Here is an 18,004-nt window from a genome sequence, read left to right as displayed (position 1 = left end):
TGAACATTAGCATTTCTATATTACATGTATTTTCCACAAGTTAATATATAGTTTTGCATCCTCACCTTTTTTTCTGCAAAAACAAGGTTATCTGCTTGTTTTGGAATTATTTTGAATCAGTACATTTAAGAAATGTCTGTGTGTATGTTTTTCATGCAATTAGATTTTTTCACTTGGTATCTGATACTTAGAAATCATTTCTTAATGTGATTTTTTTTAATAAAAAATAGGGAAGAATTTTGTTAATTTTACATAGCATATCTTAAGAATCAAGGATCTTTTGTTAGTGATTTCAGTTAGGTATTCCCTTTTGTCTGTCTAGTGTATTAGGATGGATTTTCAAAACACTTGTTCTGTGAGTTTATGGGCTTTTTGTGTGCTTTATTGAAAATTATAATCAAAGTAATTTAAGTTCTTGATTATTTGGTGAACATTATCTACAAAATCTCCTGAAAATTTTGACAGAGACTAATGAATCAGTGATTGAATTTAGTAATTTATTTATGAATTTGATGTCTCTACTGCAGATGCCATATACATATTTGGCTTTCCAAACCAAAGCATATTTTATGATTTCATCTTAGAGTTAAATATTCTGGATTGATTTATAGTTCTTACAGTTTCTTTTTGGTTATTTAAAAAATGAAACTTCTTGATATTGCATAGAGCTCATTTTTATACATGATCTTGTTCATTATGTGGCAAGATCATTTCTAAATAATTGTGTTCTATACTAAGAAACATGCTGAAGATTCCCTGTCTATCATGATGGTTCTTTTTAATGATACTGGAAGAACAGATTATATTCAGTAATTGTTGTGCTACAGTGTTTGCCAAGTGCATAAATCACAGGTTTGTAAAGAGATTGCTGCAAGTCTTCATTTTATTGGCTAGGGACCTGTTTTTTGTTTTTGTTTTTTTTTTCCTAATTAGCAAATCATTGATGTTAAAAGATGAAATAAAGTGTTGCTTGTTCTATTTCTCTTTGCTTAGTAGTGTGGGATTCAGGAAATAACTCTTTGGGTTCCAAAGTGTATCTCTTCCTCTAACCTCTTACAAAAGTATATGCATGTCAAAAAAGATAGCAATATTATTCAGCTGTTTTTGATAATATTAACCTACCCCAAATTCCTGAATTCTGTTACTGTTTTGCAGAAAGCATATAAAATTGTAATTTCTTGGCCAAAAAATACTAGTTGCCTTGAGAGCTGAACTTTTTGCATAACATTTTAATCTACGTTTTGAAAAGTTATGTTCTTCAAAAAAAGTATAATTTTTTAATTGTTAAACAAAAACAGGAAATGGTGAACTTTTTTTGCCTCCTTTTCTGAACTTTTACGCCATCATATTTGTTGAAACCAAAATTTTTACTTTTAAAAACTGAATGGAAATAAGGATTATAAATAGGACTAATTGCATGTTAGCAAACTTATTTTAGTCTACTAACTTTGGGAGAATAAAACAAAATCAACCAATAGCATACTGTTTGTCCTGAAATTAGTTTTTTATAAATATGTATGTGTGTGTACATATATATACGTGTGTGTGTGTATTTATATATATTATAAAACACACACGTACACACACACGTATATATATGTATATACGTGTGTGTGTATTTATATATATTATAAAACTTTTAATTATCTAATCAGTTTTCTCTGTAATCTGTGATGGTATGACTATTACAAAGATCACTGAAAAGTTGAGTGAACAAAGTTGAAACTGTAAAGTTGACTTACAGAGGTATCTGGTGCTATGAGGATTTAAGGGAAAAGATGCTCATTGGAACTATTTGATTTTCAGTGTGATTTAGATGATTTTTCCCAAATTGGTTATGCTGATTTGGCTGACCTCATTTTAGTGCTGTCATATTAACCTGTCTCTTGAAAGCCATGTTCTCACGGCTTTATTTGGAATTTAGGTACCGCTTAACACCTTTGATCTGAATCTTGTTGTTTTGTATTCAGTTTCTGTGTTGTGCGATGAGATAGTGTTTTATATATATAAGCAGTTCTCCTGACATTTTGTAAAGATTAAAGGTTTGGTATGTTGCTCTAAGTTTGTAGGCGAGATCATAACATAAAAGTAAAGTTTTCTGAAGTGGTATTCTGATAGTCGGCCCTTGAAAAAATGAAATGCTTCTTTGATATGAATTTATTATTAGTCACTACCACATTTTAGGACTAAATTTTAGATATTTACTGTATTCTAAGGTTTGGCATTGAGAACTTTTTAATCACTATTTTAGTGATGGTAGTAAGGATGCTCCAGGTTCTGAGCTTGTTCATTTGTTTTGAATGAATGAAGCATTCCCCTCAAGACTAGATCAAAACCTATACCTTGTAAATAAGATCAGAAAGTTCATCAAACATGATTTTTTGATAATTGGAGAATTCAATAAAAGGAACACAATTTATGTAGGGTTTGGTATAACCTAATACACCTCTTTTCCACACATAGAAGACACCTTTCTGGCTGCTAGTTATTTATGTCCCTTTGGCCTGTTCTTTCTTCTTTGGATAGTTTTACATACACTGATAGGTTAACTCTGTGCAACCTAATGTTTTATAATGTTCTAAAGGATCTTCTTCTCAATCTTTTGCTCAAACTTTTAACATCTGTAATTACATAAATTAATTTTAAAAGGCAATTTATCTTTGCTTCTGGGATGAGCTACCAAAGACATTAATATCTCCATGTGCTGAAAATTCCTGCTTTCTCTTATTAAAGAGGGGGTTTCTTTGTTCATCTTTGCCTATTTCATCTTTTCCCAAGGTCCACTTTCCATGTTAGCAAGTATAAGGAATGGCCTAGCTTCACTAATTTTTTTATGATAAGATATTCTTGTACTATAACCTTTATAAGAAATAAATTATTACCTATTTGCATTTGGAATAGGAGATTGGGATTTTGGACAGAAATAGGACAATTAGCCACTTAATCTGTACTGTGGTTTAGGGATGAGACGTTTTCATTTTTTATAATAGATTATTGTGTGTACAATTGTTGGGTTTTTTGCTTTAAGTGTTTTCAGTTATCACTTGTGATATGACAAGTTAAGCAAGTGATATAGGTTGTTTCCTACAAGCATAATTGAGTGCACAATTTATTTAAAGCTCAGATCTTATTTTCAAAATATCAGAATCAAGATGACGTGTTGTTGTCTTAAAATTGTGATATCTTTTTTTGTATGCATTTTCTTCAGGAATATATGCATTCTGATAGACAATCTTATGTTCCTCAGTGCTTAAGAGGGCTTATAGGTAATAGTGTCCCAAATATTAAAATTATTCTTCATAGAGATGGCTTTCCATCATTAGGTGAAGGTTATGATGTAATGAAGACTGATAACAAAAGTGGATAGACAAAAGTGACCTGTGCAGATTCAGAGCCACTTTACAGGAATAAGTTCATGTGGAACTGAATCAGATCAAGTGAATCAGAACCTGCGTGCTCTTAACGTATCCAAGAATCCTTGCAGCAGTAATGGAATTTTTCCGGTTTTTACAGAAGAGGTGAAGTACTTTTCAATAGTTGAAAAATTAAAACTTTGTATTTAGCAATATTTTATGCTAGTAGAGAAATTGTAAGATCTTTTCCGATCTTAATACATCACTCACGTGCAAATCCTTTTTGTTTTATTATAATCATAGCATCTTTAGTTTAAAATAACTAAGTCAAACACAATAATTTCTTTGAAATTAACTCTTCGCTAAATTTTCCGTTTTAATAATGAAAAATAAATTGGAATTAAGTTAATGATCTATTAAGTATTTTATAATCCTTTAAAATTTAGCCTTCAAGACGTTTTGAATGTTTTTTTAACAGATTGTTCATATCAGTAAAAGAATGAGCCACAGATCTCTGAAGAGAACTCTTCAGATGCAGGAGATCTGTGTTATTATAGTTCCTAATTATGCTTAGGTTTCCATTTTAATGACTTTATAAAGCATATTTAATTGAAAAATACAAAAATCAGATTAGATTACACTATTTAAATTTATAGATGCTTAAAATTTTTTTCTAAATGCTTATAAAAATTTAAGCGATAAGTATAAGGTGATACAGCATCTTTTTTATTTATTTTTATTTTTTTATTTTTATTTATTTATTTATTTTTTGTCTTTTTGCCTTTTTCTTGAGCCACTCCCGCGGCATATGGAGGTTCCAGGGCTAGGGGTCTAATCGGAGCTGTAGCCACCAGCCTACGCCAGAGCCACAGCAATGCAGGATCGGAGCCGCATCTGCGAGCCACACCACAGCTCATGGCAACACCAGATCCTTAACCCACTGAGCGAGGCCAGGGATCGAACCCGCAAACTCATGGTTCCTAGTCAGATTCATTAACCACTGTGCCACAATAGGAACTCCAGCATCTTCTTTTTTAGATAATAGTTATTTGTTGTGCCTTATGAGAAGATATAAAGATTATTTTGTATGGCCTAAGTTTCCAAAGTAAAATTCTGTAAGGTATCATTCTGAGTGCTTTTTTCTTAGGTGTTGATGCAGAAAGCTTCGTATAAGTTCTTGAATTACTTTTAACTATGGGAAACAGTTTAATGATAATATGCTTTATTATCATCATGTAGTTATTTTGCAAATGGAGCATATGTTATGATTTGATTTCTGAATCACTGAAAAAGCAGAATTACTTAGTTCTACAAAAAAAATTACTGGCAAATATCTGAAGTAAGTTTTAGTAATACTTAATTAGATTTTAAGCTGCAAGGGACTCCTCCTTCTCACCTTGAAAACAAAATGATGGAACTTTGGTGTGTAAAAGAATCATTACTATTAAAATCTTTTTTTCCAGGACTTTGTTCCATAGTATTAAGGGGCTGTTTTTTTGGTGGTCAGTTTGACTTTTCACTTTGTGATCCTGTTTGCTTAAATGATAGATACTTTATCACATTAATGAATACCGTAAGAGAATCTAACGGTTATCCTGAAAAAAATGTTTAAAAATGACTTTTAAAACCGCCAGGCAATTCAGCAAGTGTTATTAAAGCAGACAAAAATCTCAAGGTGCTGTAATGTTATAGTTGTAAATCACATTATAATTCCTAAGACCTAACTGAAGATTCAGTTTATAGAAAATGACCTTAGGAGCCTCTTGGGTCAAGTGGAATCATGCACAGAAATACCTAGCTGTTAAAAATACCATGACATTTAATTAAAGTGATAGATTTATGTTTGTGTGTATTTTGTCTTTATATTGTGGAATACTGTAAATTATTTCTTACCGAGCCAATATATAGACCCCCTAGACCTTATGTTGAAGAGCTGAAGCATTTTTCTTCAGTTGAAGTTGCTTGAGATAGGATTTATCTAAAAAGTTCTTATTATATGCTTCTCATTTCTATACTTGTGTTTTCCTTATCTAAATATGCTTCTGTGTGTTAGCTTTTAAATTCCATTTGTGCTGTTGACACCTTGAAGAATTTGAATCCTGGATTAATAATAAACTATTAAATTTTTCTTTTTCTTTATTACTCTCCTCATTCACCTTTTTTTCAGTGGCATGATTTCTATTTTATTTTAGGTTTTATTCTTTTCCATACTTCTCTTACTTGTGGCAAAAGTTTAATTTCCTGTTTAGTATGTGGGCAGATTTGGAGCTCTTTGTAGTTTTTACTAGCTTAGCAGTTTAAATGATCTTTTTACTATAGTCACTAATACCTACTGAGGTACAGCAAGCATGAATACTTCCTCAAACCTTGTTTGAAAAGTATTATGCCATTCGTGCTTACTATTTTATGTATGCCTGTTGACATTTGCATTCACCACATTTGAAAAACATTGTGACTTTAAAAACTAGTCAAAGTCCATAAGGTTTTTAATAAGATAAGAATATTTGTCTATTACTGATACTGAATATTTATCTTTGAATTTCAGATAAGCCTTTGAAAAAAAGAAAACAAGATTCTTACCCACAGGAGGCTGGGGGTGCTACAGGAGGTAATAGACCAGCTTCTCAGGAGACGGGTTCTACGGGAAATGGGTCAAGGCCAGCATTAATGGTTAGCATTGATCTTCATCAGGCAGGAAGAGTGGACTCTCAGGCTTCTGTAACTCAGGATTCAGACTCCATAAAAAAGCCTGAAGAAATCAAACAATGTAATGATGCACCTATTTCTGTTCTTCAGGAAGATATTATTGGAAATCTTAAATCTACACCAGAAAACCATCCTGAGACTCCTAAAAAAAAGTCTGATCCTGAGCTTTCAAAAAATGAAATGAAACAAAATGAAAGTAGATTGGCAGAATCTAAACCAAATGAAAACAGATTGGTAGAGACAAAATCTAGTGAAAGTAAGTTAGATACTAAAATTGAGATACAAACAGAAGAACCTAAACAGAATGAGAGCAGAACGATTGAATCCAAGCAAAATGAGAGCACCACAGCCGAGCCTAAACAGAATGAAAATAGACTGTCTGACACAAAACCAAATGACAACAAACAAAATAATGGTAGATCAGAAACAGCAAAGTCAAGACCTGAAACCCCAAAGCAAAAGGGTGAAAGCCGACCTGAAACTCCAAAACAAAAGAGTGAGGGGCGTCCTGAAACCCCAAAGCAAAAGGGCGATGGACGGCCTGAAACTCCAAAGCAGAAAGGTGAGGGCCGACCTGAAACTCCAAAGCAAAAAAATGAAGGTCGTCCTGAAACACCAAAACATAGACATGAAAATAGGAGGGATCCTGGAAAACCATCAACAGAGAAAAAACCTGAAATGTCTAAACATAAACAGGATATTAAATCCGATTCACCTCGGTTAAAATCAGAAAGAGCTGAAGCCTTAAAGCAGAGACCTGATGGGCGATCTGTTTCTGAGTCACTAAGACGTGACCATGATAGTAAACAAAAGTCAGATGACAGGAGTGAATCTGAGCGACATCGAGGTGATCAATCTAGGGTTCGAAGACCAGAAACATTGAGATCCTCTAGTAGAAATGAACATGGCATTAAATCTGATGGTTCAAAACCTGATAAACTAGAAAGAAAACACAGACATGAATCAGGGGACTCAAGGGAAAGACTGTCTTCTGGGGAGCAGAAATCAAGACCTGACAGTCCTCGTGTTAAACAAGGAGATTCTAATAAATCAAGACCTGATAAGCCTGGTTTTAAATCACCAAATAGTAAAGATGACAAAAGGACAGAAGGTAACAAGAGTAAAATAGACAGTAATAAAACGCACCCTGACAATAAGGCAGAATTTCCAAGTTATTTGTTGGGGGGCAGGTCTGGTGCATTGAAAAATTTTGTCATTCCAAAAATCAAGAGGGATAAAGATGGCAATGTTACTCAGGAGACAAAGAAAATGGAAATGAAAGGAGAGCAGAAAGACAAAGTAGAAAAAATGGGATTAGTTGAAGATCTAAATAAAGGAGCTAAGCCCGTAGTTGTTCTGCAAAAACTGTCTTTGGATGATGTTCAGAAACTTATTAAAGATAGAGAGGATAAATCAAGAAGTTCCCTTAAACCTATCAAGAATAAACCATCAAAATCAAATAAAGGTAAGAATACTTATTCTGTCATCTGTATTCTAATCAGTTTTCTTTTGATTTTTAGGGTTTCTATGGATTTTTCTGAAAGGGAAATTTACAAAAATCAAATACTACTATATGAAAATAAAACTTTTATATAAAACAACAGTGAATTATTTACAGTAATGTAGATAAAAAGTTTTCCGTGGAAATTCTTTTTTCCCAGTCTACTTGAACTTCTTTCTCACCATAGTTGTGATTTTACTATTGGTACACAGAGAAAAGGTTTTTTTCCTGTTTAATTGTTTCATTAGTTTTGAAAGTTGCTTTCTAATCAAGTGAATGACTAGAATGAATGATTAAAATAAATTATTTTAAGAATATCCAGTGTCTCAATACTGTTTTCTTGGAGACCTATCACTAAGAGTTTGAAGTATACAGTTTAGGAAGTCATATAAAAGGTTATTTCATCTTTTTGTGGAGAAGGTAGTTATGAATAATGTATTTTTTGAAATACATAGTTTTGCCCTTTCCTATGGAAAAGTCATAGGAAATGGAATTTAACCTTCTTAAATTGACTTCAGTCATCAATTTGTAAGGCTTTTTGGTACTTTTGTTTGGGTGGTTTTTGTCTTTTTTTGGGGGGGGGGAAGGGTTTGGCATGATTTCTAAGTTCTCTGGTTACTTGAGTGATATTGTTTCTGGGGGTGTCTTAAATGCTTGAATATTTTCTGTACAGTGGCAGTTTGTACAAAAAATATAATTTTGTGTTCCTTTATATATTGTCTTTTACACACACACACACATAATTTGATGATGCTGTATGGTAAGATTTATTTAGCCTGTGCAATATAAATAGATTGGTATATAGTTTAAACTATGTAAAATTTAAAATTTATATCCTCAATAGCTATATATGACATGTTGCTTCCCTTATTGCAGATAGAGAACATATGCATCATCACAGAAAGCTGTGATCTATTGCAGTGTATTAGGAGATATAGAAGGTATATTGGAATTTTTGTAGAATGCTATTATACCTTCTCTGTTAAAAATAGCTCATTGAAAACAGAGTATTACTACTTAGAACTCTTTATTCAAAGAAATAACTTTTCATGACTAATCTGTCTTTATTCTTAGATGGTCTTCTCAAATGTTTGCTTTTTTCACTATTTACTTAGTTTTGTCTTTCAAAAATGAAAAGATTGCCTCTGAGTCATTAATATTTGTATTATTTTATTGAAGCTTTCAGATTTTGAATTATGCCAGTCAGGCCTGTGGAAATTAATTAAAACTCTAGCTTTAATTGGTTAATAGTCTTTAGTATTTTAAGTTGAACGCCTCTTTTCAGAATTGTTTATGTAAAAGAATTTTGTTAGAATGTAGTGGTTAGCACTATAATTGTTTTCTTTTAGATAAAGATTGTCTTTAATAATTTTCATGAAAATTTGGGAGTGGCTTATATATATATATAAACTTAAGACTATAATTATACAACTTTAGAGAAGTCAGTTGGAAAGATGGAAAGTGGTACCCTCTTGTCCCCTTCATCTGGACCATCTTTTTCTCCCCTGCCCTCTGTCAGCTTATGCCAGCCTCGCTTTCTGAGCTCTGTTCTAACAAAGAATCCTTACAGCTGAACATCAAGAAATGAATATAGCTCTTAATTAGTAACTGCTGTGTTATTGCCCCTGTTTTTTTTTTCACATATGATTTCATTGCTTGTGAATATAAACTTTTTGATACTAATCCACTCTTTCTCCTAAATATACCTTTAACACAAATGTATATACTTGATATGTTGGTGTTAGTAACTAATCTGGGTGTGTCTGCCTGTTAGAATATGATGTTTGTGTGTAAGCATGTGCATGTATGTAAATACACATATTAATATGTATACAAATATAAAAAGTGAACCTTTTCATCAGTGCTTAGATTCATTTCATGATCCCACATAGATATCTTTTGGCTTTATTTATGCCATAGCTTTAATAACTGTTTTTCAGTAATGTACCAATTTTAGCTTTATTTTAGATCTCTGCTACTCAGCAATAGCAGAGGTACATAATTGTGGATTTTTAAAATTACATACATAGAAAGGGCCAGTTGTGGATTACTACTTCATAGTGCACATTACTTGGGATTGTCTTTGGATAGTTACAGAAAATGACGTATTCAGATACATTGGTGTTTTCCTAAGCAAAAACTGAATATTGCCGGGATACTTTGTCATTGATTCCTAGGGCCAAAATTCATGGTACGTTTCCTTCCTTGGAAGAGCTTCAGTGTTTCATTGTTTAAATATTTTACCTGATATCCATATTTAAAATATTCTCTCAGGTAAATTTTTATGACAAGTTATAGTTTGTGACTTTATTTAAAATTTTGTATTATAGTTGATTTATAGTGTTCTGTCAATTTCTGTTGTACAGCAAAGTGACCCAGTTATACATATATATGCATTCTTTTTCTCACATTATCCTCCATCATGTTCCATCACAAATGATTAGGTATAGTTTCCTGTGCTATAGAGTAGGATCTCATTTTTTATTCACTCCAAATGCAGTAGTGTGCATCTACTAACCCCGAACTTCCAGTCCATTCCAATTCTTCTCCCTCCCCCTTGGCAACCACAAGCCTGTTCTCCATGTCCATGAGTTTGTTTCTTTTCTGTAGATAGGTTCATTTGTGCCATGAATTAGATTCCAGATATGTGATATCCTATGGTATTTGTCTTTCTCTTTCTGACTTCACTTAATGTGAGAGTCTGTAGTTCCATCTAGGGTAATTTTAAATTCTTTGAATATGCCTTAAGCCGATAAATTTTGAGTGGTAGGGCTATAGGTTTATGACTCCTAGTATTTATTTTTGTCTTTTGTATGAACATTTTAAATGTAAAGTGACATTGTTGTATTTAATTTTATTTCTCAGGGGATATGTGTATATCCCTAGAACCTAGCATAATACCTAGTACATAAAAAGCACATTAAATTCCTGTTGAGTGAATAGACTCTATTACCACCATGTTAGAAAAGGTTTTTGTGTGCAGATTAAAATTGTGTATTCATCTTTTATGTTCCTACCAGTATATAGCACAAGAGTTACATAATTTTCAACTGTTCCCTGAAGTTTCTAATAATTCTTTCTACCCTGACAACTATGTAGTTCTTGTTATGATCCAAAGACCTATTCATGTCTGTTTATTCTTTGTCTGTATTTTGCTGTATAGCTTTTACAGGATTGGCTCGGAATCAGTTCTGTTCTCATATCCTACTCTGTCGTCTTCTCAGTCTTTTTACCATCACCATGTTTCTTCCTTGCCAAGGGGGAATGGGAGTGGGGAGTCAACATAATATTTATAAAACCTTTAAGTTTTTAAAAATATCTTCCATCTATAGTTCAGGCAGTGTATTAAATGTGAAAATAATATCTTTATGGTTAAAATATTTTTAGTCATAATATTACCCTAATATAGCCTGATGCACAGTTTGTCTCTAAATTTAAAAAATAAACATGCCATCTTCAAGCCTAGGAATGATCATCAACTAACATGTCTTATATGTCATTAACAGTTTATTATTAGTAATTACACACTTTAACAATTCGATTTTGGGTTTTCACAATTCCAGAATATTTCAAAATACCTTAGAATTATATCCACGGAAATCGCTTGAAATATCCCATACTATTCATTATTTGAGATCATGTCCTTTAAACTAAAGAATTATCTAACAGCTCTGATAGTCAACAGTGTTAAGGTGTAGTGCTCATTTGATTAGGTAATGATTACAGTCATTATTAGAGACAGTCATTTCACCTTAATTATTATTGTAGTAAAAAGTTGATCACTAAAATACTGATTGCCTTTTATGTAGCATTGTATTTAGGACTCTAGGATTCTCTAAATCTGAGAGAAAGAACTTTTTCTGAGAGTGAATTTTTGGTAAAGTTTATGAATTCCTAAGTTGAGAATTTCTCAGTAAAGCAGATGTGATTTTATTATTCAGACCCCTTAGTAATACTGCAGCAGAAATTTATTTTGGCTCATTTGAACAATACTATGTCCATGCTTTCTGTTCATAGAATTCCTTTGGCCCAAATTTTGCTTAGTAGATAATTAATATTACTATTCACTTAAAGAGATTCATTAAGTACAGTTTTTTCATAAAAGTTAAAGTTTTCCTCTCTGTAGAAATAGATATGTGATTGAGAGGTGAAAATATAACAAATAATTAATCCTGAGAGAACATCCTTCTGTGTATGAAATACACATTACTCTAACATACTGAATTTTTTCTTATCTAAAAAATGTTATTGAAACTTTCTGCTGCAGGAGCCTGATACAAATATTACGATAATTAATACCTACTTGATAATGTAACATAGTGTAGTATATCATAGTAGTATATTAAATAGTTAATAATATAATATGTGGTATAATGTATCATAGTATGTAAAAATACATGATATGATGTATTATACTGTAGTATAATATCAAGTAGGTATTCATTATCTTAATAACTGTATCATGTTCTTAAACAGGGAGGTTTTTCAAAAGCTTATTTAAAAATAAGATAATTCAATATTTTAGGGTAATGTAAATTAGAGTAACAGTATACACTTCAGAAATTAACAGAACATTGTAAATAACTATACTGCAATAAAATAAAATACAGTCTTTAAAAATAGCATATGCTATGACATATGATACAATGTAACATGAATTTTTTTTTAACATGGATCCCCTTCTCCACCACAGAAAATTGGCATTTTCTGACTATTAATGTACTAACTTTTGAAAATCTTCCATTAAGCCCATTTTATTATTGTAATTCCAAGAGCATTAGTATCTGAGCCTTGACCAAATCCATATAAAAAAATTCACTCATCTCATTTTTAATTGAATTTTTCTAATGAAGAAAATAATTTTTGGAGATAAGTCTCACTTTTTTGTACATACTTTATATTCAGTGTATGTCTGAAGACATTGCTGCCACCATTTATTACATTCCAGTTTTACTGGGCTGTAATTAACATAGAACATTGTATTAGTTTAAGGTTATAAAATAATGAATTGATATGCAGTTATTCCTTGGTATCCACAGGAGGTTGGTTCTAGGGCCCCTCACAGATATCAGAATCCAAGTATGCTTTCATTTCCCTTATATAAAGTGGTATAATAGTACAGTCAGTTCTTTGTATCCACAGGTTCCCCACCCACAGATATGAAGGACTGACTGTATGTATCTATTGCAAAACGATTGCCACAAGAAGTTTAGTTAACATCCATCACCTCGTGTTGTACTTTGCATTCCCAGAGCTTATTTCTCATATAACAGAAAGTTTGTACATTTTGACTACCATTACCCATTTCACCTACCTCCCACCTGTGGCAACTATTAGTCTGTTCATTGTTTCTATGAATTCTGGATTTTTTTAATTCTACATATAAGTGAGATCATACAGTATTTGTCTTTCTCTGACTGACTTATTTATCTTAGCATAATACCCTCAGAGTCCTGCCATGTTGTTGCAAATGGCAGGATTTCTTTCTTTTTTTGGTTGAATAATATCCACAGTGCACACACACACACCACATTTTCTTTAACCATTCACCACCCATCAATGGACTAAACAACTTAAGATTGTTTCTATGTCTTGGCTATTATAAATAATAGTACAATGAAAATGGAGGTGCAGATATCTCTTCGAGATAGATGTTTTGCTTGGATATATAACTAAAAAAATTGCCCAGTCATATGGTTGTTCTATTTTTAATTTCTTTAGGAACTGCCGTACTGTTTTCTGTAGTGGCTGCATCGACATTCCCACTAACAGTGCACAAGGGTTCCCTTTTCTCCACATTCTCACCAATACTTCTTTTGTATTGTCTTTTTGATAATAGCCATTTTAACTGGTATGAGATGATATCTCATGGTTTTGATTTGCACATCCCTCATGATTCGTGATATTAAGCACCTTTTCATATACTTCTTGGCCATCTGTATGTCTTCTTTGAAAAAATGTCTATTAAGATTCTCTGCCCTTTTTTTAATCAGATTGTTTGATTACTTTTAGTATTGAGTTGTATGAGTTCTTTACATGTTCTAGATATTAGCCCCTTATCAGATACTGGCTTTGCAAATATTTTCTCCCATTCACGAGGTTGCTTTTTTGTTTCATTGATGGTTTCCTTTGCTGGGTAAAAGCTTTTTAGTTTCATATAGTCCCATTTGTTTATTTTTGCTTTTGTTGCATTTGCTTTTGGTATCAATTCCAAAAAATCACTGCCAGAACTAATATCGGGGAACTTATTACTACCCACGTTTTCTTCTAGGCGTATAATGGTTTCTGGCTTTGCATTCAAGTCTTTAATTCATTTTGAGTTGATTTTTATGTATGGTGTTTAATAGTGATCCAGTTTTAATCTTTTGCATGTAACTGTCCAGATTTTCCCAACACCATTTAATGAAGTTACTATTATTTTACCATTGAATATTCTTGGCTCATTTTTTGTAAATTGACTGTGTTCCATCAATCTATGTGTTTTCATTGCCAGTACCATACTATTTTAATTATTATAGCTTTATAATATAGTTTGGAATCAGGAAGCATGGTGTCCCCAGCTATGTTCTTCTTTCTCAAGATTGCTTTGGCAATTTGGCTGTTTTGTGGTTCAAACAAATTTAGGATTGTTTGCTCTATTTCTCTGAAACATGCCGTTGGAATCTTGATAGGGATTGGATTACACTGAATCTGTAAATTGCTTTGGGTGGTATGGACTTTTTAACAATATTAATTCTTCCAATCCATAAGTGTGCAGTATTTTTCCATTTATTTGTGTCTTCCAACTTCTTTCTTTCTTTCATCACCTATGTCTGATAGTTTTTAGTATACAGATCTTTTACCTTCCTTGGTTAAATTTATTCCTAGATATCTTATTGGTTTTGATGTAGTTGTAAATGAGATTGTCTTAACCTCTCTTTCGATAGTTTACTGTTAGTGTATGAAAACATACCTGGGAGTTCCCTGTGGCCAAGCTGGTTAAGAATCTAGCATTGTCACTGCTGTGGCTTAGATTTGATTGCTGGCCCTGAAACTTTCACATGCCTTGGGTACAGCCAAAAAAAAAAAATGGTGAAAGCTGAAAAGAAAAACACAACTGATTTTTGTATATTGATTTTCTGTATTGCAACTTTACTGAATTTATTAGTTCTAAAGTTTTTGGTGGAGTCTTTAGGGTTTTCTGTATATAACATATTCTACAAATAGAGACACTTTTAGTTCTTCTTTTCTGATTTGGATGCCTTTTATCTCTTTTTATTGCTAATTGCTCTGGTGAAGACTTTCAGTGTTACATTAAATAAAAGTGGCAGGAGTGCCCATCCTTATCTTGTTCTGATCTTAGAGTGAAAGATTTCAGCTTTTCACTGCTAAGTATAATGCTAACGGGGTTTGTCACATATGGCATTTATTGTGTATGTACATTCCCTCTACCCAGTTTGTTGAGAGTTTTTATCATGAATGGAAGTTTAATTTTGTCAAATGCTTTTTTGCATCTGTTGAGATAATCATTATTTTAAATCCTTCATTTTGTTAATGAGGTGTATCATTGATTGTGGACGTTGAACCATCCTTGTATCCCTGCAGTAAATCACATTTGATCATGATGTACAAAATCTTTCATGTATTGTTAAATTTAGTTTCCCAATATTTTCTTGACAGTTTTTGGATCTCTGTTCATCAAGGATATTGCCTTGCAGTGCCCTTGTCTGATTTTGATATCTAGGTAATGCTGGCTTTGTAAAATGAGTTTGGAAATGTTTTCTGTTCTATTTGTATAAGAGTTTGAGAAGAACTGGTATTAAGTCTTCTTCAAATGTTAGGTAGAATTCACCAGTGAAGCCATATATCCTGGGCTTTTCATTGTTGGGAGGCTTTTAGGACCAGTCACCTAGTAATTGGTCTTTTCTTCATGGTTTGATAATTTTTGTTGATTATATGTTTCCAGAAATTTATTCATTCTATTTATTTGGGTCTTCTTTTTTTTTTCCATCAGTCTTTTCTATTCTCTTTTTAGTCTCTATTTCATTATTACACTTCTGGTCTTTGTTATTCTTTTTTTTTACTGGCACATCCACAGCATATGGCAGTTCCCAGGCCAGGGGTTGAATCAGAGCCACAGCTGCAGCAATGCCAGATCCTTTAACCCACTTCACTGGGCTGGAGATCAAGCACTCCCCTCCACAGCAGCCCAAGCCACTGCAGTCAGATTCTTAACCCACTGCACCACACAGGAACTCCTGTTATTTCTATCCATCTACTAGCTTTGGGCTTACTTTGTTCTTTTTCTGGTTCTTTGAGGCAAGTTAGGTTGTACTTCTACCATCTAATTTTCTCACTGTGTATTTCTATCAAGAAAAGGATCATTTAATCCCTGCTCCTACTTTCTATGTTGGGTAGTTGTAAATTGTCATTTACATAATAAACTTCCTAGAAAACATGTTTCTTTTCATAGTTCTTCCTCATAGTAATTTGACTGCTTCACATTCTGCTAGTGTCAATATCACAACCATGATGCTTAAAACAAGATTTTTCTTAAAAATATTTTCTCCTGGAGTTCCCGTCGTGGCACAGTGGTTAACGAATCCGACTAGGAACCATGAGGTTGCGGGTTCGGTCCCTGCCCTTGCTCAGTGGGTTAACGATCCAGCGTTGCCGTGAGCTGTGGTGTAGGTTGCAGACGCAGCTCGGATCCCGCGTTGCTGTGGCTCTGGCATAGGCCGGTGGCTACAGCTCCGATTCAACCCCTAGCCTGGGAACCTCCATATGCCGAGGGAGCGGCCCAAGAAATAGCAACAACAACAATAACAACAATAACAACAAAAAAGACAAAAAAAAAATTTTTCTTCTGCATGCTTCATTTATAATAGTGTTCTTTTAGTTGCTATAAACTAACTCCTTGGTATTTTGTCTTCATTAAGTCAGTTTGCAATGAGCTGAACCTTGCAGAATATAACTCTATAGTGATTGCACTTGCAAGGTGGGGGGGGCACCTTGTTTGATATTGGATAAAGTATAACATAATGTAGATCAGGTGTCAGCAAACTTTTTCTTAAAGGCCCAGATAGTAAATATATTAGGTTTTGCGGGCCACTTGTTTCTGAAATTATAGTGGGAAAGCAACCATAGGCAGTATATAAATGATTGTGTGTCACTGTATTCTAATGAAACTTAATATACAAAAACAGGTGGTGGGGTAAATTTGACCCCACAGACTATAGCTTGGTGAGCATAATATAAATATAAAATTGAAATTTTGTATAAATAGATCTGATAACTAGATTCCTTATTCTGTAGCAAATAAGATCTAAAATTTGTATATCCCACTGCCATTTGAGTATTTTTATGTGTATATAAAAAGACTAATAACAGAGTTTTGAATTTTCCACTTTTATCTAGTATTTCTTAGTATGAAATTGGCCAAATATAATATTTTTGCCAGGATATTTAATATTTGTGAGTACTTATTTTTATATAGCAAAATTATATATAAATTATTAATATATAGTTGATATATTAAATATAGATATTTACCAAATATGTTCAGACAAGTTACTTTTAAAATATTTTATACTTGTTGCATGTCAATTATGGAATCTCATCTCCCAGTCTTTTCACTTTTTGGATAACTTCTCTATAGTTGTCAATATAGAACAACTAAGAATTATTTTCAGAATTTAGAATTTTTCAGCTAGAAAAATTTCTTGGAAGACCATAAATTTATTCTAATAATTACACTAATCATTCAATAAATATTTCTGGCCATCTTCAACACCCAATGCACTCTTTTAGATGCTGCAAATACAGCCAAGTCTATGACTTTATCAAGTTTATGACCTCATGAAGAATATGGATAACTAAAGATACAGTGTCAGTGTAGTAGTCTTAAGAGGAAAGTGCTATGTGAATCCAGAGGAATGGGGGGGGGGGGGAATCACATGTGTTTTTAGCACAAAGGCAGAAGAAAAAAGCAACACAAGTTTAAAGAAGTTAAACGTTTAAACATTGTTTCTTATAGCCCTTGTTAGTAAGAACATAATCAGAAAATATGCAATTCCTAGCTTTGTTAGAAAATGTTTTTCTGAAATATTATAAATCTTACTAGGAGTTCCCATTGGCTCAGCCCATTAAGAACGTGACATAGTGTCTGTTAGGATGCGGGTTCTATCCCTGGCCATGCTCAGTGATCCTTAACGTTAGCGAAGGATCTAGCCTTGCCACAAGCTGCAGCACAGATTGCACATACAGCTCGGATCCCAAGTGGCTGTCTGTGGCTGTGGCGTAGGCTGGCAGCTGCAGATCTGATTTGACCCCTAGCCTGGAAACTTCCATATGCTGCAGGTGTGGCCCTAAAAAGAAAAAAATAATGTTGCTAAAATTCTCAAATCAGCCTAATGTAATAGTAGTTAATCAAATGGCTAATAACATAATTTAATACTTGATCAGA

General features: G+C 32.9%; 1 protein-coding gene across 5 annotated transcripts in view; it reads left to right on the top strand.

The window, feature by feature from the left end:
• The window catches only part of NIPBL (NIPBL cohesin loading factor), a 212,951-nt gene that overhangs the window by 116,389 nt on the left and 78,558 nt on the right, over positions 1–18,004 (top strand). For 4 of the 5 annotated variants that reach the window (XM_047766921.1, XM_047766939.1, XM_047766931.1 and 1 more), the window contains one exon: positions 5,899–7,524. In XM_047766921.1, coding sequence (XP_047622877.1) covers positions 5,899–7,524 — 1,626 coding nt within the window. Of the gene's footprint in view, positions 1–3,327; positions 3,519–5,898; positions 7,525–18,004 lie in introns of those variants that run through there. The other variant, XM_047766959.1, reaches the window with a different exon arrangement.

The sequence above is a fragment of the Phacochoerus africanus genome, chromosome 1 (assembly GCF_016906955.1).
Source record: "Phacochoerus africanus isolate WHEZ1 chromosome 1, ROS_Pafr_v1, whole genome shotgun sequence".
Taxonomy (NCBI): Eukaryota; Metazoa; Chordata; class Mammalia; order Artiodactyla; family Suidae; genus Phacochoerus; species Phacochoerus africanus.
Note: the sequence above shows the minus strand (reverse complement) of the source record. Positions and strands in the feature narration are given on the sequence as shown.